This window comes from Notothenia rossii (assembly GCF_949606895.1).
Source record: "Notothenia rossii genome assembly, chromosome: 1".
Taxonomy (NCBI): Eukaryota; Metazoa; Chordata; class Actinopteri; order Perciformes; family Nototheniidae; genus Notothenia; species Notothenia rossii.
Genome location: NC_136912.1, coordinates 46,700,286 through 46,723,621, shown reverse-complemented (window position 1 = coordinate 46,723,621; position 23,336 = coordinate 46,700,286). Strand labels below are relative to the sequence as shown.

General features: G+C 41.4%; 1 protein-coding gene across 1 annotated transcript; it reads right to left on the bottom strand.

The window, feature by feature from the left end:
• Positions 1-21,251: 21,251 nt before the first annotated feature.
• On the bottom strand, positions 21,252-23,108 carry LOC307019133 (SCAN domain-containing protein 3-like; the record flags this gene model as incomplete). Its single annotated transcript, XM_079649774.1, has 2 exons — positions 21,252-21,374; positions 21,474-23,108. The coding sequence occupies 2 exons, from the start codon at positions 23,106-23,108 to the stop codon at positions 21,252-21,254; spliced, it is 1,758 nt and encodes a 585-aa protein (XP_079505900.1).
• Positions 23,109-23,336: the final 228 nt, after the last annotated feature.

The window sequence follows — 23,336 nt, the reverse complement described above, 5'->3', positions numbered from 1 at the left end:
TGTTAGTTATTCTGGTTCTAAGCTCTCAGTTAGTTGCTTGTGCTGACGGGGCAGTGGTGGGAAAAGTATTCAGATTATTCTCCTCTAAGTACTAACACCTCACTGTAAAAATACTCAATTTCAAGTAAAATGATTGCATCAAGAATAGTACTTGAGTAAAAGTATTCAAGTTTCATTAGGAAAGTGTATTGAAAGTATTAGGAGTAAAAGTACTCACTGCAACAACCAAAATATGTATTATATTTTAAAGCAAAAGTAGAGCATCTTCTCAATTAATTCTCTGTTAACCCACTCATGGTTTTAGTTACTTATTATATTTAATGTTGGATGGTTTAATCTACACCAAATAATCATGTTTCAAAAGTTTTTCATTTTTGCGTCAAAATTGGAATTTATAAAGAAACTAGTAAGTAAATCTGTAAAATAAATGTAGTTTGGTTTGACACAGTTTGATTCCAAAATGTAATAGAGTAAAATCATAAAGTAGTATAAGCTGTAAATACTCGGGGAAATGTACAAGTACTAAAGTACAGTACGTTACTTTCCAAACTGTGAAGGGGCTATAGTCTTTCTCACACACACCCCTCCCCCCCCCCACACACACACACAGGGTGCTATGTCTTGAACTACAACTTGTGCTGCTTTATGCCATATTTGAGTATAAATACATTTTGAACTGCACAGAAGCAATGTTGAAGATTAGGATATTGCATATCTTACATCAGTACATGGAATAGGGAATTAGACTTTATTTATGAAGAGTTCTGGTAAAATGTGGATCCACAAATGAATGAATCTACAACCGAGTTCACTTTAAAATAACATGTAGCTTTCAAAGGAAAAGAAGAAGTGACAGTTGGTGAAGGTGGTGTTTGATGACGGGTGCTTCACCTTTTTGAAGCCCCTTCCAATCTTTCCTTCTTCTCTCGGAAAAGCTTACTTAGCCGGGAGGATCAGAGAAGCATGCTAGTGTTTTCTGAAGAGGCTTTTCCCGCTTACAGATAAAAGCAAATTTGAGGGTGGGGGTGTTGAAAAAAATAAATAAGAAAAAACTAGGTCACCATTTTTACTACGATCTCTCTTTTACCCCTGATTGTTGCTGAGCAGCTTTACACCCCCTGTTGTGATGTAAAAAACAGCATTTCCAGTTGGACCAGAGCTGAGGGCGCCTCACAGGTGTAGGGGATGCCCCCATTGGATGAGTCTAAAGGACGGCATGTGATTGGAGGGGGAGCAGGAAGAGGATGGGGGTGTGGTTATAGAGCAGGGGTGACGCTCCCCTCCCACGGAGCTGCCAGGCACCCTGGGGAGACGCTGGGTGTGAAGAGGAGGGTGTGTGAATGCGTAAGTGAGGAAGCAGGAATAGATTCTGGGTAAATGGGAATGCGGCTTGAATTGTGCTGACAGGATAACACAGTGATTGGATAAGAGAGAGACAGAAGGAGAGGGGAGAGATTTGAGAAAGAAAGAAAATGGGGGTTGAGTGGGCCAATCCCTTCTTTGGTAGCAGCAGGAGTGTGTGTTTGTGTGTGTGTGTATGTATGTGTGTGTGTGTGTGTGTGTGTGTGTGTGTGTGTGTGTGTGTGTGTGTGTGTGTGTGTGTGTGTGTGTGTGTGTGTGTGTGTGTGTGTGTGTGTGTGTGTGCACAGAACAGTGTGTAGAAAATACATCAATCTTTGTGCAGACACTGATGCTCAACATTTATATTTTGCCAAAAACATGCCCCAGAAGCATTCAATTGTCTCTCCAAATCCGCTCAACAGTCCGCAGCTCCACACTGTGATCCGTCATGAAAAGGACCATCCTCACACAGCGGAGTGTGTGAGGATGCTCCTTGCCTACACATGGATACAGTCTGACAGGAAGTGATCATAGAAACAAGCCAGCTCTCTGCCCAGTATCCTCAAGGATTATCTTTAATGTTTCATTTGAAACACATATCAAACACTACTCTTCAGTGTCAATGAACCTTTACAATCAGAGTTCATTCAATCTGGTTCATTTCCAAGTAGGTTCAAACATACGAGGAATTTGCCCTGGCGTGTACATAAACCGTTAAAGAAAACAAATTACAAGAAATGGACCAATACATAAAACAACTATAAAAAACGATATAGAAAATGGGGGGTTACGTATTGTAACCCTAGTCATAAGCACATGCCACTGCGGGGTAGAAACATGGACCACTGGGCGCTGTCTCCTGACCCATCAGCGGCTGACTAAAGGCTGACCTGTCACCCAATCCCTCATGGCAGGACGAGATGGCTGCTGCATACACCTTCATTGTGGAATGAGCAAGCCCCCTGTCCACCAGTATCTGTAAATAGGAAAGAATAGAGCCCAACGTACATGATAGAGGCTCTGGACTCCTTTCCTCACACCACCGCTGGAATCCCAGCCACTTCGGCCTGTAACAGGCTGTGGTGGGTCCTGCTCTTGCTGCCTGGATAGTCTGAATAACTTTGTCAGACAGTCCCTCCTGTCTCAGCCTGTCCCTCTCAGGAGCCAAGCCCGGAGAGGTTGGCCCAGAGTGGGTAACGCCCCTATTGCACCTGCGGTGGAAAGGCGTAGAGCAGCTATCTTGGCCATGGCTCGTGTGCAAACGTGTCCACCCCCCAGGGTGGATTGTCCTGCCGAGCCAGGGAGAACCAACATTCGTCTGGCAGGGGCCCACCTCTTGACATAAGGCCGGCCGCCCTGTTCTCCAGTCCCGGAATGTGGGGGGCCTTCAGAGATAAAAACATTCTCTGAGGCCCACAACCACAGGTTCTCTGTGGCGCTAAACAAGGCGGCGGAGCTGACTCCGTCCTGCCTGTTGATGTACGCCACTGTGGTGCGTTTGTCGCTACTCACCAGCACATGTTTGCCCTGTAGTAAGGGTTTGCAGTGCTGGAGGACCAACACTACTGCTCGTAGCTCTAGGAGGTTGATGTGCCGAGTTTCTGTCAGAGGCCAGCCACCACCTATAGCTCTATGGAGTCAGATTTGGGTCAATATTCTAGCGCGCAAAACAAGCTACTCACGAGCGGAAAATATGCTTTTACACGCGCATGAAATGACCCTTGCGCGCAGATTAAACCCCCGCGAGCAGCTATGCGCTCGCTCGCGAGAGAGACAGCCCTCTTGCTCAATCACGGGAGTGTCAGCCTCACTCGCGCGTGGAGTCTGTCTGCGCGCACATGAAAAGTTTCTGACACTTTGGGGCGGAGCCACTGGACTTTGATTGACAGTTGCCAGGAAGCCCGGAGTTGCCAGGTTTGATAAATGCCTGAACTACCAAGAGCCAGGGAGTGACAGATCAGTTGGACGAGATTGAATGGTAAAGTTGTCCATAAAAAACTATTATATTCGTAAAGTGTACAACAGAGCTTGGGACGGTGAGAAGTCCTACGGACGAAGAGCGGAGGGTGCGGGAGGGGGTGTACTCCTGAAGGAGGTCGGTGATGTAGATGGGGGCAAGGTTATGAAGAGTTTTATATATGAGTAGAAGGTTTTTGTAGTCAATACGGTAGCGTACAGGAAGCCAGTGTAGCTGAGTGAGAATGGGGGTGATGTGGTCGGATGAGTTGGTGCGGGTGATGATCCGGGCAGCAGAGTTCTGGATTATTTGCAGTCTATTGAGGAGTTTGATGGGAAGGCCAGTCAGAAGTGCATTGCAGTAATCAATCCGGGATGTGACGAATGAGTGGACCAGGATTTCAGTGCTGGGTTGGGACAGAGATGAGCGGAGTCTGGAGATGTTCCGAAGATGAAAGAAGGCGGTGCGGGTGATGTTTTTTATGTGTGGTGCGAACGAGAGGGAGCCGCCTAGAATGACACAGAGGCTTTTAACTTGGGCAGCGAATGGTATGGGGAAGCCGTCGATGATGATGTTTGGTGCTGGGGTGTTATGTGACTTGGTGAGGGTGGATTTGGAGCCGATGAGCAGGGCCTCAGTTTTGCTACTGTTAAGATTCAGGAGGTTCCTGCTCATCCAGCTCCTGATATCCTCAAGGCAGGTGGTGAGGGAGGTTGGGGGCAGGGCAGTGGTGGGTTTGGAGGAAATGCAGACCTGTGTGTCGTCGGCATAGCAGTGAAAATTAACCTCATGGTGACGGAGGAATTTGCCCAGGGGAAGGAGATGAATGATGAATAGGAGTGGACCCAGTACTGACCCCTGGGGTCTGAATCTCTGTTGAAAGGAAACCTATCTCCTCCTGGGATGATAGATTTGCCTCTCTTACGGCCCGTCCACACAGCGGCGTGCGTTGTCGCTTGCCGGCGGGCGTGTCTGAAACTCGACCAACAACCAATCACATGAATCTCCCGCCCCTGACACACAAGCAGCGGTTTGATTGGCTAGAGCTTGTACTGGCATATTATTCGATTGGCTGACGCTTCTGCCGAGGCGTCAAAAGATGAACATTGCTCAAGTTTTGCAGCGAGCCACGCCAGGAACGCTCCGCGTCGCTTCCCACAATGCAGTTCGGCGAAAAGTGACGTCACCCCATTCAAAGTGAATGGTGAAGCGTCAACGCACGCCGCTGTGTGGACGGGCCGTTAAGCCCCTGAAGGGAGGAGGGACGCCGCAAAACTGGAGTGAGTACCCCAGCTTCAGTGTCCTGTCCATCCATTCTCTCAGTACACAGCTGAGCTTCCATTCCCCATAAAACTGTGTTAAGGGACATGAAAGCAGCTGTGGAGTTGCAGCTAAGAAGCTGTAGTACTCTCTGGTGGCCTACTCCGCTGCCAAACCTTCCATAAAAGGAAGATTGGCTCATGGGGGGCTGAAACAGAAAGGGCCGATTTTCTACTGAGGCCCTTGAACGCACCGCGGCGCTCTCGGGGGTCCACAGGCCCCGTTATAATGCCGTCTTCACACAGACGGTGAAATGCACCAATTGGAGCTATTACACTAGCCGAGGTGTGTTTTCTGACAACAACACGCCGGCCATAATGTCCCTGCACCCGCATAGCGCTTTGACAGCACTTCCTACGGTTATTCACACTGACATGGGCACGCCCACTGGCTGCCTCCTTTACTGGAGTTACAACTGGGCCAATTAACATCGTATGAATCGGATCTTGCGGATTTCAATGAGACATTATGGGGAAATGTGGAATTGTGGATAGAGATGACTCTACTCTGGGATGAATGCAATCGTTTTTATTGAATGCATTTTTCACACACACATCACTCAAGAACTAGGATTACAATACGTAACCCACCGTTCTTCTGCGGAGGTCCTTCAATGCGCCGCGGCCCCTCTCAAGGGATTAGGGTTAGCGCCTTCGTATTAACGCTGTGTCGGAGCTATTATACCAGGCAAGGTGTGTTTAGCGGGGCAGAGGTTCTCTGCCCAGCCTGCTGCGGAGCAGATGGGCTGCCACGCTCCGGCGCCATGGTCATCACCAGGGGGAAGTACAGACCTGGGCGGTGGACTTCCATGGACGCCGGACCCGGAAGTGCCCGACGACGAGAAGTCCTCATCATCCTCCTCCCCCCCGGCAAACGGAGCCATCCGCCCCGGCGCCCGCTATTAAGCCAGGGCACGAAGGACATGAAGTGGCGACTCCATTAAGGTATGGTAACTTCTTTCTTCTTCTTTCAAACATTCTACTTTCTGTGTCAGGTGTTGTCCTGCTCGCTGAAGAGAAAAGGATGACAGTCAGGAGGCTTGGCCGCCTTATATAATGTAGGCCTGCGCACGCATTCAGGTAGGCTCGCCCTGATTGGCCGGCTACATTTATGTATCTCAGTAGGTTCTTAGTATGTAGCATGGTTGAGAGTAGTACACATAGAGTCCAGTAGAGGGTGGAGCCTGTGTAAGATATAACAAAAAATGTTGCATAAAAAAATAGATATACCAAAAAATATATTTCGTCAAAATACTCTGAATAATAAAAAAAGATATCTGCGGAATTGTTAGGAGGAGTGGAAAGCTGGCAAATATTAAACAAGTTAACTTTGTATACATATGCAACATATTAGGATGGTTGTGCAGGACTGACAGTATTTAAATGAACAAGATATTTGTTGCATAGTGTGCATTCATGAAATGCAAAACCTTCATTCATTGGTTTGCTATGGCCTGAATATCCCCCCAACCAAATACTTTTCCTTCTAATATATTTGTGTAACTTTGTTAAACCCCCAATAAAGCAATCCTGTCTACTTCCTGCAGGATTTGAACATCGTTGTCTCTTCTCTTCACACTAACTACTTTAATGCCTGAGAACAAGCATGTGAAACAACCAGAAGGCCCTCGAGGAGAGACAAGACTCAAAACAAGCATCCTCATTTATTTTGGATAAATGTCATGATTCTGGCAAACCGTTCCCCCTCAAAATGTGGTCGCTTTGAACCGCTATAAAAATATTAGCTTTCAAATGCGATATGATGTATCGTAGGATCTTGTTGTCAGTTTCAAACCTACCCAGACCCCTTTCTTTATGTTTGCATTTACCATAATCACTGGGATTCCCCAACCTTTGTTTTATGTAAGCCAATTTCTGAACAGATTATTCCTGTTTGTCCTACTTATTATCTCTAGTCCCTAATGAAAGAAGATCCTGAAGAGTTGCCTACTGAGTGCATCTATTAATATCTGGATTTCTTCTTTCCGTCTTCCTTCCCGTTATACAGCTATAGGGTTAAATATCCTGATTTTATTCCTGTGTTATGCATCTATTTGCATATGTTTTCTTTTGTATTTGCCTCCCTCGAGTGCTATTCTTTAGTATTTAAATCCTGTAACACAATGTGTCTGTTGCTAAGTGAGGGATTTTCCATATTTTCAAGCAGAGAACATGCACTGATAAATCTGAAACTTTGACTTTAATTCAATAAATTATATCAACAAATGTCACATAGCCGTATTAGGTTAGTTAAAAGCAATAATATCGAGTTGAACCTAATATTTTTTATTTAAACTTGAAATTATTGCTTTAACCTAACTTAAAACAGTAATATGAAATGTTTTGATACATTTATTAAAGTCAATGTTTCAGATTGTTCAGTGTGCGCAGATGAAGAAATCCTCACTAATGTCTCTAAGTGCTCGGTCATCTGAAGTCAATCTTCAGGTTACTGCGCTGATGTTGGGCTGAACTCTCACAACGGTGTGTTTCTACCAAAGCAAATCACCATGGCAACCTAACAGCACGGCTTACCTGCTTCAATATGTTTAGGCTACAGGAAAAATAACCTAGACACTCCGTGAAAAATCTTTAGTTTATCACCATTTATATTTATTTTCCGCAGGGCATTTGTGGCAGTAGGAAATATGTATAGGATTATATCAAATTACAGACTGTTTGAATATGTGAGCAGGAACACTTTATTACATGATTTATTGTTTCAGAGATTTAAATATCTGTAGCACTTCCAGGGCATTTTTCTCTCTTTTGCTACAAACGGTGCTCCTAAAACAGCGCATTGCTTACATTAGACAATGAGTATTATTAATCCATGTAATTCACTATAGGACATAAAGTATGCTCATAGTATTTCTTTCAAGGAAAAATAATGCTTTAATAACCTGAGTCGTATTTTAATAATTCTGGTTTTATGAATAACACTGTACTCACCAAAGGTCCAAAGAGTAAAGAAACACAAATGTTCAGATAAACCAACAGCATAGCGTTAGTAGCTACTACTTGTTTTGAGATTGAAATTAAACTTAAGCCCCCTCAAATGTGTGCATAGCAGGTCAGAGTGGAACCAGCTCAGTAAACAGTAAAGGACCCGGGTTCTATGTTTCCTAACCGTAATCTGCTGCGCACTCACTCTAACTCTCTAATTCTAGAATTTAATTGGCTTAAATTGATTAGAAGTTTAACATTTAAACACTGTCTCCATTATGCGAAGTAATTAGTAAAAGTTACAAAGAAATGATTAGGAAAATACAGTCTGTTTTTTTATTCCAGGTATACTCTAAGACTCCATGATTCTTAAGAAGAAGAAGAATATTCAACTTATTGTCATTACGTAGTACAGGTAGGCCTACTATATAACGAAACAGTTTCTCTGCCTTTGACCCCTCCTAGTGTTAGGAGCAGTGGGCTGCCATTATGTACAGCGCCCGGGGAGCAGTGTAGGGAACAGTGCTTTGCTCAGGGACACCTCGGTAGCACTTGGTCTTTCCGGGACTTGAACTGGTGACCTTCTACTTGCCAAGCCAAGTCCCTATGGACTTCGCCACCACCGCCTGCACCATTACAAAGAATAAACAAAGCCAATGATAAGCTGCACATCATCAGTGTGTAATGAGTCTGATCCCCTGCCGTCAACATATTGTTGGATCACTCGGGATGAAAGCATCAGCTAAGTGACATGTGATGTAAATGTAATGACAACCTCAGACTGAAGCACGGACAGTTTGTTTAGTGGGGCTGATCCGAAGGCGTATGAAATCCTGCCTAATGAAGCATGACTGTCACCCATAGGTCCTCTCATTGTGAGGGAGGAACATTCCAGATACTCTTCACTCTGACCTCTGTCTGCATTCACACACATGACACACAGCATGTCAGATTAAGCACATTCCTGTATGGGTAATTTTCCACCAGTTAGCAGTTTTTTCTTCTATATTCACTCAGCAAATCATGACATGAGTGTAATGTAGGCCGTGGAACAACCTGTCATTAATGCTGTTAATATGGGTGAAGTATCTAAATAGGATCCGCCTAACAAGCCTGACAAGATGTGAGTGTGAGAGCTGAGAGGTGAGAGCAGAATGAACCTCATTAACCAGCGTGACAAATGCTCTCCAGACAAAATTCTGTCCGGCATCTCGCTGCTGTCTCGCTCTCTGACACACACGCCACCACCATGCTAATCCTGTTAGCGCTGTGCTGCCTGACACACATATACTCGCAATACACACACACTATGAAGCTGTAAAGAACGTGAACTACACGCCTGTAAAGGCTGACAAACAGCACACAGGAAGTGAAGTTTACACAGAGCCTCACTGATTTTATTTTATGATGATTATTTTTTCAATAATGACCGCCTCGCTGCACAATGTCACGCTTATTACACGGCCACATAGTAAACAAACTAACAACTTGACTCCGTATATTAATTGGAACAATTTTATTGAGTTGAAAATTATCGGATTGCTGCCGCTAAGAAAAAGAACTCTGTGGCACACCACGAGGCAAAAACAATGTCATCTTTAATGTTTTATCTAGGATGCTATATGTGTCCAGCAAAATACATTCACTTAAGAACTAAACAGTTGCATGTATATATATATGGAAATATTAGAAAGAAAGTGTTAGTGTGTGATGAAGAACAACCAAGGCCAACAAGATCAAAATAAATCAATCAATCAAAAATACACAGATGTTTTATAAAAAAAGGCCTTTTTAGTGTTTGGCTAAGAACATACCAAAATGATATGAGACATTTTAGGGAGTGCACATTGGCCATGATGCTCCACCTCTAGGACCACTGCATATTTTAACTTCTATTGTATTGTTTTCTAGCTAGCCCTCTAAAAGATTAAAACGAAAATCCACTTCCTTTTGGGAGTTAAGATGACATTATGGATATGGCTTGTTTCCTTTTCTCCAGAAGAAATGTATTCCTCCGAAGTTTTCTTTGAAAAGGTCAACACAATGTTCACACTGATCTGCCATCACTTTTTACCCAAATGCCCTGGATCCCATCAGGCATCTGAATATTGTACATTTATTAAAATAACTTAAAAAAGTTCAGTCTCACAGGTTTACCTTATGAGTGTTTTCTAACAGATTCTTAGTTAAAGGCTGACAGTGATCATAATCTGGTCTTCAATGTGTTCCATCATCACAGTAAAGATCCATCCAATCCTTGTTCTGTAGAATCTTTATAAACCATTTGTTTTGCATCAAAATGAATCTGTAGGAAGTGTATTCTAAACATCTGCTTTCTGGTTACGACTGTGTGTGTTTTGGTTGCTCAGGGGAAGATCCCACAGATGAGAGGAAGGAAAGCTACACGTAAAAGTCTGAGAATGAGTGATGAGGGAAGGAGAGAAGGTGAGGTCAGAGGAAACAACGCTATAAAGCAGGGGATAAGAGGGGGAATGTTGGCTTGGTGGAGGAAAGTCTTCCCTTGTGTTGGTGAAAGTGTGTCGTGCTGTCCAGATTCACCAGTTTGAACATCTGGAGAGAAACTCAGCCAGCTAACAGAGGACACAACCAATACAGCACGAAAGCTTTTATTGTAAACAGTTCCGTGTAACCCAGGAACAGAAGAAACTAAAACAAATTTGTATTTAGCCAAGGATAAATACAACAATTGTTTATTTGCTATTCATTGTGTTCCATTTCTGTGCCTGCCACAGAAACCACAGGAATATGAAAGGATGACGTACTTCAGAGCCGCAAACAGAATTAGTTTAATTTAGATTCTCAGGAAAAATGTCTTCAGTGAGTCAGGGGAAATACCACAACTATAAATGTATATGTTTGTTTATCGTTTGGAGCATCCTCATTAACTCTCCTGGATAAAGACATGTTCCTTCATGAGTCTGATGATGTTTATTCATGCAGCTGACTCTAAAAACAGGGCCATTCTTTCAAATGTCCAAAAAATAAATAAAAAAATGGGAGAAAAGTGGAATAGAATAAAACAACGCATGGCTAAAAAGGTATTAGGGTTATTATTATTTATAATTATTATTATTATTGTATTTTTGTAATAATTTAATATTATTTAATTATATTATTATTAATAAAGTAGCAGTGAGTAGTAGTTATGTTATTTAATATTGCCATGATGTCACAGCAATAAGCATTCATATTATTTATAATAATAGTCTCATGTTTAAACATGTTTTTCTTTTTAATTCCACCAATTCAATACAACATTAAGACAATCAATGAAACAGACGATCAACAAGTGATTTGTAGAAGCGGCAGCAAGCATGGCTTATAAAAAAATAGCCCTCCCATGTCAGGAAGCATGTTTAATATACATACCGTGAAAAGCAAAAAGATGACAGCTGAAACATTTGATCTAAATATATAAAATAACTATTGTCCTAAGATTAAGGGCTTTAAAACATTTCCATGTCCTCTAGTTGATAAAGTGTATTTTTACCTATCACATTGATATTCTAAACTCCATCACAGCTCTGCACACTAACATGTATCACTCTGCTGGACTTCAAAGATTTTGACTTATTTTAATATTCAATCAACAATTCAAACTAAAATCAAATCGTTTTTTATTTTTATTTTATTTCTTCTGAAAGAGAACGAATAGTCGGTTGATATGTTTTGTATTTGATGTCCAACATATTTTCTGTAATTTCGAAAAATGAAATTCAGGAGACTTTTATTATCTTAGAGCAACACATCAGGAGACAGGCTGTTTTTGATGTAATGTTATTTGTGTTTGATCATTATCACAAGTTCAATGAAAGTAAAATACACATAAAACTTGAACCAAATGAATAAAATGTGAAAAAAAATTCAAACTAATGTGAGTGAGAGTACCAATATCTCAAATTGGCATCTATTTTCAGGTTTCAGTGGAAACAGTGTAGGAAAACTTTACAGCATCTGTGCTGTGGAAAACATGTGTCTACTGTATCTGTCAGGAATAATTTATAACAGGCGGATTCATGGGACATTATTAATTAAAACTGGTATTAATTAACAGCCTCAATCAATGGAGCTCATTAACAGCTCTGTGGGGGGTATGAGATGTCCACACAAACACACACACACACACACACACACACACACACACACACACACACACACACACACACACACACACACACACACACACACACACACACACACACACACACACACACACACACACACACACACACACACACACACACACACACAAACACACACACAGAGGGGCACTGGAATTTTGCCAAAAATGTGAATTCAAATCATCATCTCATAGTGAAAGTGAAATAAAGTGAAAGCAATTAAATATAATGAAATGTGTTTTGATGCATTTAGTGCAGTATGTCACACTGCATATGCTCCCCAGACCTACACCAAGAGACGTTCTACAGCAAAACAACAATGCAGTAAAAACAATATCAGCAATCTTGTATGTAGCAGCAAAAGTCTGATCACTCACAGCAGCAGCATCTCAGCTGAATGAGAGACTCTCGTACACTGTACATTCAGTGCTCAGGAGAGTAAACCCTGGAAACATCCAGGAGTTTCCTCCATCGTGACGCCACTGCTCCTCTGAGGAAGAAATCTCCTCTGTTTGGCAGCCATACAGCCAGCTGATGAATCATTTATTACAACAGATGAATATCCAACCCAGTCTCACAAAAAAAATTGTAATAACTACGTTGGTCCACAACATAGGACGTAGTATTTCTACAAAAACGCCTCTGAAATTGTAAGATCCCTACGTTTTTTTTCACCATTCATTCCAATTGTGTGAAAATAAATGTAAGATGTTTTTTAATTGCTGATATATTTATGATCCACGTCACGTTTTCAGTGTTGGCGGCAGTTCCTCATGTTTGTCTAGAAGTCTTCTCATCAAGGCTCTATATAATATATCAGCAATTAAACAACATCTTACATTTATTTTCACACAATACATCTCCCTACAGTATCAACACTAATTCGGCTGACTTTTATATTTGATCCAATTGGTAGATAGGCTGTATTTACACCATAAAAGTGCACTCCTGATATAAAGGGACACCTGGTGGTTAAAGCATGTTATTGAATTTCATTATTTTTATTATTAGATATGAATAGGATCCCTATAAAGTATATTCATTACTCGTTATTCTCTACTAATAGTTAATTAAAGACTGCATATAATGACTATTTTGCACATCCCTTTCCAGTTTTTCAAGATTTTCTAAGGTTTATTGACATATACACAAACGGTGTAGTTATGCAATGAATGAAAAACTTTGTGTATACCTCCAGCAATGTTAACTATGTTGAAGCACTTATTTTAACTGATATTATACATATGTATTATAATCTTATATAAGATGTATGTAGATAGTATAAGAAATGTGCAGAATATGACAGTTTAATGGTGGAGGTATACACACATATTGATAGATGTCTTGTGATGCATTGTTGAGGAACCTGCGACCCGAGTTTTTCATCTCCGGCCTTGTCAGGCCAACAATCAATAAATAAAGAACACAGAATTATTAAATATGAAACACAGAATTTGTGTGATTATACTAAATGATTTACAAATAAACACCACTGCATATTTACAACTGTTACACATGCTGATGTAACGCAAGTGTTTCCAACTTGGGATCAATAAAGCATATCTTATCTTAAGATGATCGATGGCTACTGCCATATTTGCAAAATGTGCCTCTGAACCTTGACAAGTGCATGTTTCAGGCTTATCAATTAACAACAGGGGGGGTCACAGACATAAGACCAGCTGTTAAATAAAGCTCTTCTGACCTTAGCTGGCATGTGGGTATATATTAATGCTGCCCATTATGGGCACAAGCAATTTTCACCCATTTATTAATTGTATCTTTTAAATTTGAGTGTTTCCTATCCCCTAAACCTCCAGGGATGCACACAGTTTAATACTGGCAACTTCTTATTATGGGAAATATGAAAACGTCTTTTAAAACTACAATTCCCAGTAGAGACGTGCCATAGATAGAGAACATGTTGCGAAACACAATAGCCAGCATGTGTAGTTCTGGGGACGGAGTGGGGGAGGGGGGGAAGGGGTGGACCCGTTCAAATCCAGTTTTGGACAGTCTGCCGTGGTTCCATCCCATTTCAAAGTGCTGTTCGGCGCTTGGCGTAACCCTCGGAGCACACTCTCCAATCACAGAGCTTGAGGACTATCACGGGGTTTGCCAAGCGAAGCGGAGAGAATAGAGAGGCGAAGTCCCTCCCCTTCCGGGAGCCTCCATGGGACCCCGGAAGCGGAAAATTATACATAGAAGTCAATGGAGAGAGAAAAGTTATCTTTTGATCCCGTTTGAATTGTGCCACGAATGACACATATGATGTTTGTCAATCTTAAACAATCATTTCCATGCAAAAAAAGTCACAGTTTGTCGTAAAACTGCTGAAATATAAGACTATGAATAATACGCAACTAGAAAGACTACAAATCCTAAATGCATTCTGGGTCGCGTAAGTGATGTCATAGGCGATAATGCTCCAAGACTGGTTGTGACTCGCAAAGCAAAGAGGAAGAAGAAGACTGATTTATTCCCTCCAATAAATATAAGAGATTGCTCCAATAAATTCACTTTTACAAGATGCCTGTGTGCTTTGTACGAGGTTGTAATCACAAAAGAGATCATACCACTTGCTCGTTCTATCGCTTCCCGTCTGATGAAAGGACCAGGAGTCGTTGGACCAAACATATCAGGTAATATACATGTTTTGCATGGAACATAGTCAAGTTAGCTACCTAGCTAGTAGCGAGCATGTTAGTTAGCATTATATTACATTACTTAGCCTTGTCATTTGTATTAGCCTTAACACGAAGTAAACCGAAATGTTAAACAGTAAGAGTATTCATGATGGTAAGTATTTTGTGAAACATTTGAAGAGTAGCCTATCGCCCCCTCCACCAGGTGCTAAGGGGGCGGGAGGTAGGCTAACCCCACATTAGTATCAGCGATCTTTTCTACTTAATGCTATCTGCACAAATGGTTAACATTGACCATTAAAAGATCAGGCAGTTCAGGGAGAGTCGAAGGAAGGCAGGCAGCTTTGCATGACATTCTTCTGGACGTCTTTCATTGTGATGATAGTGAGAGTGAGTCAATCTGTTTGTTGGAAAGACAGTAGTTGAGTGATTACTGAGAGCAAATTATTAAAAGAGATAATTATTCAGTGTTGTTACATTAAAGTGTTGTTACTGACCTTTTTCTCTTTTATTTTCTTTACCTCACCTGTAACTGCTGAGACCCTGAGGAACAAGCACACTGGACTGACCTGCTCTGGCAACCTGATTTCCACTGTACGTAATAGTATTTGGTTATGGTATATTATTTAAATACATCAAAGGCACAATGCACCCCCCAGAGACACACATGTATTGAGTGTGATATTTTGCATTGGTCATGTGAAATCATCTTTACATACTAGAAAACTGTAGGAGCGGCAACTTGTTTTGAAATTGAATTTTTAATATCCGATAATAAAGTTGATCTGTTTTCTTTATTCTTCTCTCTTCCCAGCTCCATCCATCACCGTTCTCTGTTCCTGCAGGTCCTGCTTGCTAATCAATGCTCATATTTTTTTACACAATTACAAATAAAGTCAATGTATTGTATGACATGAAGTTGTGCTTCATTCTGAGTCAATAATAAATTCATTCTGCCTTCAGCTGCAAAATTATTGTGGACTGCACTGACATCCATGTAGCTGCCCCCCAGTAAGATGAACCAAGCAAAGTTGACATACTCAACATACAGCTGTACTCTTAAGTTTACATGAAGAATTTGTGAAATATTGGTAATAACAGGTTTAAATGATTATTAGTAATTAATTATATAATTTTCTCATCGTAGATGAGCAGACAGGGAGCAGATGAGAAAAGCAGAATATGCAGCTGCCATTTTCCACATGGAAAAGAGAAAGGGCCAAGTGTATTTGAGTGGACAAAAGAGAAATCCCAAATACGAAAAATAAAATTATACAATTTACAGATATGTATACAAATAAATATATATCCTATATACACCATCATGTATAATGATGGTGTATGATGTAGAAGGAAGTGTGGTAGATAACAAGTAAATATAGAGTTACATACAGATCCATGTTACAGCAAAAGATGGAATAACTAAGAAGCACGCAGTATAATAATAATTACACGCAACAATTAAATAACTGCTCAGCATCTCCACCACAATCCCAATCTGCTGTGTCCTGTTTTCCTCCCCTCTGCATAACACCCCATCACACATACGAAACACAACGCAGAGTCCGAGGGTGTTAAGAGTATGTTTATTTAAATGTCCTCCTCTCTACTGGCCAACACAGGGAGCATATGCTGGGTGTAGAATTGTTCCAGGAGGAGGAGATTTCCATGCCATGCAGGGTCTTTGGGGATGGGGATGATGATCCCCTCCTTCGTGGTCCACAGTAGCAGAGACTCCGGTCTGTGATGTGCAGCTGTTATATAATATACAATACATTTTTTTGAAAAACATTTGATCAAAAAATAAAGATTTGGTCAGGATCTAGAGTCAGTGTGTAGTTTATTAATTAATCAATGCTCTCTACATTAGGAAAACACATACCAGTGTACCAGAGGGAGTCACACACAGCTGTGCCTAGATAACCAAACAAATTGACAACAGGGATGCAAACTCATCAGGTATGAAAAAGGTGACAAGGATCCGAGCCCCCTGACCCCACAGAATATCGGCTTTAAAATTAGGAATAACAGGATTTTAGCAGTCAGAACAACTAAAGCAGCAGTGTTAATATTAACAGAAACGCCATAGAGTCACATCTAATAGAAATATATAAAAAGCATTTATTTTAATTGTGTAGCGGTCAGTTTATAATTTTGGCAGCACTGTTGAGCATTTTGAAAATGTATTTTCATGCCTCTGTGCAAGGCTTAGTTTTTCTATCTTTATAGCCACTGGTGTAAAGTAACCAAGTTCATAAACTCAACAAGTACTATACTTGGGCACAATTTTGAGATACTTGTACTTTACTTAAGTATTTCAATGTTTTGCTACTTTGTACTTCTACTCCACTACAGTTCAGAGGTAAATTGTGTACTTTTACTCCACTACATGTATGTAATACCTTTAGTTACTTTACAGATGTGGATGAATGATGTGAAATATAATCAAGTGTTAAATCAGACTTTAGTTCCACCTGGAGTAAATCCAAAAGCTACCCTGCCTGCAGTATACAAAGTCATTCAGACTAGCTGCACCTTTACCAGCTTTGATAACACTTTAATGATCAGTCATTATAAAACATATCATATTATTCTGAAATGGACCAATCTGCAAAATGACTACTTTTACTGTCGCTACTTTCACTATATTTTGATAATAATAATTTTCTACTTTTACTTGAGGAACATTTGGAATGCAGGACTTTTACTGTAACAGAGTATTCCTACACTCTGGGACTATTACTTTTACTCAAGTACAAGAACTGAGTACTTCTACTTTTAATCAATTTCAAGATATATACTTATACCACCTCTGTTTATCAGTGTTGGGTGTAACGCGTTACAAAAGTAACGGAGTTACAGTAATATATTACTTTTTGCTGTAACGAAGTAATGTAACGCGTTACTAATGAAATGTGGGTAATATATTACCCGTTACAATGCTCAGTAACGCAGTTACAACACATTTTAACACAACATTAAATGGTGTTTTGTTGAATGTACTAACATAGCGAGACATTCCGACACCAGACAAATTGTGCGGGTAGATTAGTAAACCAGGTGTGTTTACCCTTCAGGCTTCGCGTCGGGATCTTCGGGGCAGTTGAATGTTATGCACCCTCTATTCAAAAAAGAGAACAGAGCAAAAAATACAAACAACAAATTGTGTCAGGTGCGCGTGACCTGCTCCACTGCGCGTGCATCATTTCAAAAGTGCTTCCACAGCAGTGACACACATCTGTGGATAATCAAATACGAAAATGGTTAAAGCAACCATCACTAAACGTCAGCAACACTGCATCTACTGCAGACAGTAGCAACAGGTCAGATGGGGACATCACGTTACCCTCCGTTGTGGACACTAGCTTACTCCCGCCTGACTCGCCGCCCTCGCCCCCGGAGCAGCAGTCTTCGTCGCCCGAAACTACGCCGCCCCTCTGCGGCCCGCAGGTGCCAGGATACCACGGCAAAACAGCCTGCCCAGGTATGTCTAAACAAGTACCTGCCTGTACAGTGGGGTTAGGCGGTCATTTTGCAGCTCGTGGTATACAAATAGACAATGGAATATTCATGTGAAAGTAGTGCCATATTCTGCCATGCCTGTATAAATGTTGGGTCAAAAATAATGCATACAATAGCACAGATGCCTTCACCACGAATAGCTACAAAAATATCTCATATCCCAAGCTTATCAACGAGCTAATGTTGCAGCTGAAATGTTCTCCAGGTCACAAAGTCAACCTCACATGATGATGTGATACCAGTTTTTAAGCACAGTAAATATTCTCTTCCCAGAGATGGGACCAAGGTGATGTAGTACATGGTTTTAATAATACTTTTGCTTTTCAATGTTTGCCATTTCAAACCATGAGCTGGTTCAAATAATATTTGCCTTGATTTACAATATGTTCTCATTTGTTTTATCAGTACAGTTTTGAAGATTTTGTGCTTTTCTTTGCCATAGCCCACTTTGGACTATATGAAATATTTCAGGATTGCACTTTTAACTCACTTGAAATGTTCTCACTTGCTTGGTTTCAAAACATAACAAATGCCATAATCTGTTCATTGGGGACCATCAATGCTATTTTTCATTGCTGTTGCCGGCCACTATTGCTCATGTAAAGCTACTACTGCTGCGCCCCCTGTAATCTCAGATGCACCCTGAGTCATTTTGTTCTGGAACCGGGCCTGTACACGGCCATATACTAAACAAACTACAGAGCCCATTCCGTGTCCTGTTATGGTTTACTTCCTCTCTGCCTTCTTCTGGTGATTTATCTGACGTCCAGCGCTCCGTCTTTTAACCTCTTTTCCTTTCTCTTTCTTGATCCTCCTTAGAGATCTTCATTATAGTCCTTGACAGTGGCCTGCACTGCTGTATTAACAACGTGTCACATGTTAAGAATTTACAATCAGAATCGAGTATTCAACTAAGCCGTGTAATAAAAGTTGTTAGTAGCCTTAAGGACCTAAAGTTGTTATGCTATACCACATTGCCCTTCACTGGATGTACAATAACTACATTTTAGCATTTAAAATACCTAGCCATTCTTTTGCGGTTATTTTGGTGAAAGTAACTAAAAAGTAACTAAAGTAGTGTAACTCATTACATTTCAGAGACAGTAATATTGTAATGTAACTTATTACTTTCAAAAGAGAGTAATAAGTAATCTGTAATATATTACATTTTGGAAGTAACTTGCCCAACACTGCTGTTTATAGCCTATGAAAAAAACGATTAGAAAACGAAGGCTAAAGCTAACGTTAGCAGATAGTGACAATGTATGCTAGTTGGCTAGCTCAACGATAATATTGCGACGGGGAAAAAAAACTTTTCAGTGCATATCACGCTCTGCCGCTCCGACAGGGAGCTCTACTCTGAACACCTGAACGGCCCGTTCTAACAGCTGTTCACCAGCGGTCCAGTCTGTGCCACAGTGACTCCGGACGCACAGTTAATATTAACGAACGCACCGTAGGTAATGTAGCTGCTGAAGCTAGACCATCATCGCCGAGCAGCAGAGGCTTATTATACATCATGAGCAGAGCCGACAGGCAGGAAGACTCGAGCACACAGCTCGCGCTTCATTATAATATATAAAAAAAAGCTCGCGGCCGCACATTAATCCGGGTCCCAGACCCCCTCCCATACCCCAAAAATATTTGTATTGCAGATCTACAGGAATCATAAAAACGACCTATTTTGGATTCAAAACGGAGAATTTCGCCGAAAGGTGACAAGTTTGCATCCCTGGACAAGATCACCAAAATCCTTGAATCTACACACAGCAAATAAACTCAAATGACACAACGAGATGTAAAAAGGAGATCACACATATAGTCGATATAGAACTGGCCGCTTCAATCTGAAGAGCAACTAAAACAAAACACGGGAGTGTATCTTGTTCTTGTGAACACTAATGTTATCCACAGCATACACAGACACCACAAAGTTCTTAAGGAGAAAACTAGTTGCTAAAACAAAACACGTTAGTGTACCTTGTTAGCTAGCTGACATTAACCTTAGACATTGCACTCATATTACTCACTGAAACCTTGTAAAGCCGGTCCCGCATGCTGGCTCTTACAGAACCGCTCCCTTTCGTGTATGTACAGCTCTCAACATGCCCAGACTTGTAGTGATTTTCACCTCTTTTTATACTTTTTCGCCTCATTCTGAAAGAAACAGGTGAAATTTACTAACGTGACAGCCATCTTTGTGATGGTGACGCGTATTGTGCGAGACCAGAGACCTGTAGTTCACTGAGCGGTTTCACACAAAAAAAATTGTAACTTCACAGTTTTACGACACATTTTTATTTTTTTGACTTGCAAAATGTTCTTTTAATTTGACAAACATCATATGTGTCATTCGTGGCACAATTCAAACGGGATCGAAAGATGACTTTTCTCTCTCCATTGACGTCAATGTATAATTTTCCGCTTCCGGGGTCCCATGGGTCGGAAGTAGATGGGCGGGACTTCGCCTCTCTATACTTACCTCCGGGTGTAATATTCTGTAAAGCAAATGAGCTGCTCAGACCCTTGGTCCTGACGGACTCCAACTTGTGTTTATTAATCAAACAAATAAATAAACACAAGGATAATTATGTGTTATTGTTGAGTAAATTGAGAATTGCACAGGGGAAAATAACGTATCTATTGTACTGATTAACATTATTCACCCACGGATCTATGGGTTAGGGCAGGGGTTCCCAAACTTTTCCATGCCAAGGCCCCCCAAAAATCATTAGCTTCTGGCCGGGGACCCCCTTTGCAAACCCACCAACAATGCTACAAAATATGTCACACATCAACTTTAAGAACGTTTTTGTTACTTTTATTCTCTATTCAATACTGTAATTATTACATTTGTTTAGCATGAGAATAATATTAACAATATGTTTTCAACACAGAATAAGATTTGTATGGCAGGGCATCTTTGTTCCACCACAATGTTTTTCTTATTATAGACACTATGTTGCAATACATTTTACCCTACAGAAAATATATTTACATATGCAAGAGTTTTTTTTTTTTGTCTTTCTTGCATTATGTCTTCAAAAGTTTTCAGTCAAAAAAGAAAAAAAATCTATTAAACTGACTTGGTTCTGTAAGTTCAACACTATATTCCCACTGAATAACAAACCTTTCAACAAACTGTTGATGATACAAAAACAGAAAAAAGAAACCAAACCTCTCTTTTGTGTGTGTGTGTGTGTGTGTGTGTGTGTGTGTGTGTGTGTGTGTGTGTGTGTGTGTGTGTGTGTGTGTGTGTGTGTGTGTGTGTGTGGGTGTGTGTGTGTGTGGGTGTGTGTGTGTGTGTGTGTGTGTGTGTGTGTGTGTGTGTGTGTCTGTGTGTGTGTGTGTGTGTTGGAAGTGACAGACAGTGATCACACTAGTGGGAGGGATGGGCTTGGTGGCTCCTACACAGTCTGTCAAGCCTGGGCTTAATGTCTGTCAGTGCCATACGCATGTCATTGTCCACATGTAGACGTGCTCTATGTTTAGTTTTGAGTACCTTTAAAGTTGAAAAGCCAGACTCACACAAGTAAGTTGTTGCAAAAGGGAGAAGGCATTTCAGTGCCCTGTCAGCCAAGGTGGGATAGTCCTTTCTTACATGTAGCCAGTAGTTAGACAGGGGAAGAGCCTCAAAGTTTAGTTTTAAATCCCCTGAGTTTGTCATCTCAATCAGCTCCTCCTGTGACTTTATGTCCAAACTAGAACCGACACCGGGGGAAAAGGGGTTCCTAACCCAGTTTAAATGTGTGTTTTCAAGGTCAGGGAAATAGTCTTTAAAATATCCTTGGAGGTGCTCCAGGTGGGACTGGATCATTGGAGAGATGGAGCCCAAATCATCACATGACAGCAGCTCCTGGTGAAGTAGTGAGAACATCTCTGTGACTCCCTCCTGGAGCTTGTTTGACCACAGCATAATCTTTTTGGAAAAAGCACGCACTTTGTCTTGCACCTGCAGTATGTACGTGTCACGTCCTTGCATGCTTTGGTTCAGTACATTTAGATGCAGAAAAATGTCTGACATGTATGCAAGTTTGCGGATCCAGGTTGCATCAGTGAACCGCTCTGCCAGCTGATGCTTTTCAGAAGAGAGGAACTCTCCAACCTCCCTCCGCAGCTCATGGACACGGTTCAAAACTGCGCCCCGTGACAGCCAGCGCACGTTTGAGTGAAGCAGCAGCCCCTCAAAACGGGCGCCCATCTCATTACAAAGCAGGGTAAACAGTCTGTGTTTCAAGGGGCGGGCTTTAATAAAATTCACCACTTCTACAACCTCCTGTAGTACCTGATTCAACTCGTTATCCATCCTTTTTGCGACAAGTGCCTCACGGTGGAGCATGCAGTGTATGGCGACTACATGCGGGGCTTTCTGCTTAATGAGAGCGGTCACTCCACTGATCTTGCCGGTCATTGCCGCGGCTCCGTCCGAACACACCCCCACACAGCGGGCCCAGTTCAATCCGTTAGACTCGATGTAATCGTCCAAAACTTGAAAAATATCTTTCCCAGTGGTTCTTCTTTCAAGTGCTTTACAAAACAGTATTTCCTCGACAAATCTCTCCTGGGAAATAAATCGAATGTACACAAGCAGTTGGGCCTCATTCGATATGTCTGTGCTATCATCTAGTTGAAGAGCGAAGTACTCGCTGGCTCTCACCTGCTCCAAAAGCTGAGCAGATACGTCCTGCGCCATGTCACCAATCCGTCGGCTGACGGTGTTGTCCGAGAGTGGGACAGCGTCAATTTTTTTAGCAGCATCCTCGCCAAGCAATTCTCGGACAATATCTTTGGTAGCTGGTAAAAGCAAATCCTCTCCGATTGTGTGAGGTTTTTTTGCACGAGCAATGTGGTATGAAGCTAAAAATGATGCCTTCAGGGCCCGCTCGGGAACGGTAGCTTGCTGTGTGAATGCAGCAGATTGCCTGGCCAAATGCTCCTCTTTACGTCTGAAGAAGTCTGCCGTTTTTTCGGCCTCTGCCGGATGTTTTTGCATCAAGTGACGCTGAAGTTTCGAAGGTTTTAAACACTCGTTTGAGAGGGTCTCCAGACAGAGCACACACTTCGGGCAATCATGGCCATTTTTCTGTATGGCTGTAAAGCCATACTTAATGTACGCTGCCTCGTACCTTCTGATTTTAATTGGCCAGGAGTTCTTAGGTTTTTTTGCAGCAGTGTCCTCCACAGCAGGGCTGTTGGTCGGTTCCGTTGACCTGTTCTTTGTCAAAAACCTGTCCATTTTGAGCTAGCTAGCTTGCTCGCTTGAGGAGCAAAGCAGCTTGATAAATGGCGCAAACCGCCAGGTCTAAACATGACGTCATGGCGTCGTGAACGATGTTTTGACTGGTAGGCAATCAGAAAGATGACTATGGCAAATTATATGTTCCATTATTATAAATTATATTTTATAATTATGATTTTTTTAAAAAAATCAGATTTAAAATATTTATTAAAAAATAATTAGAAT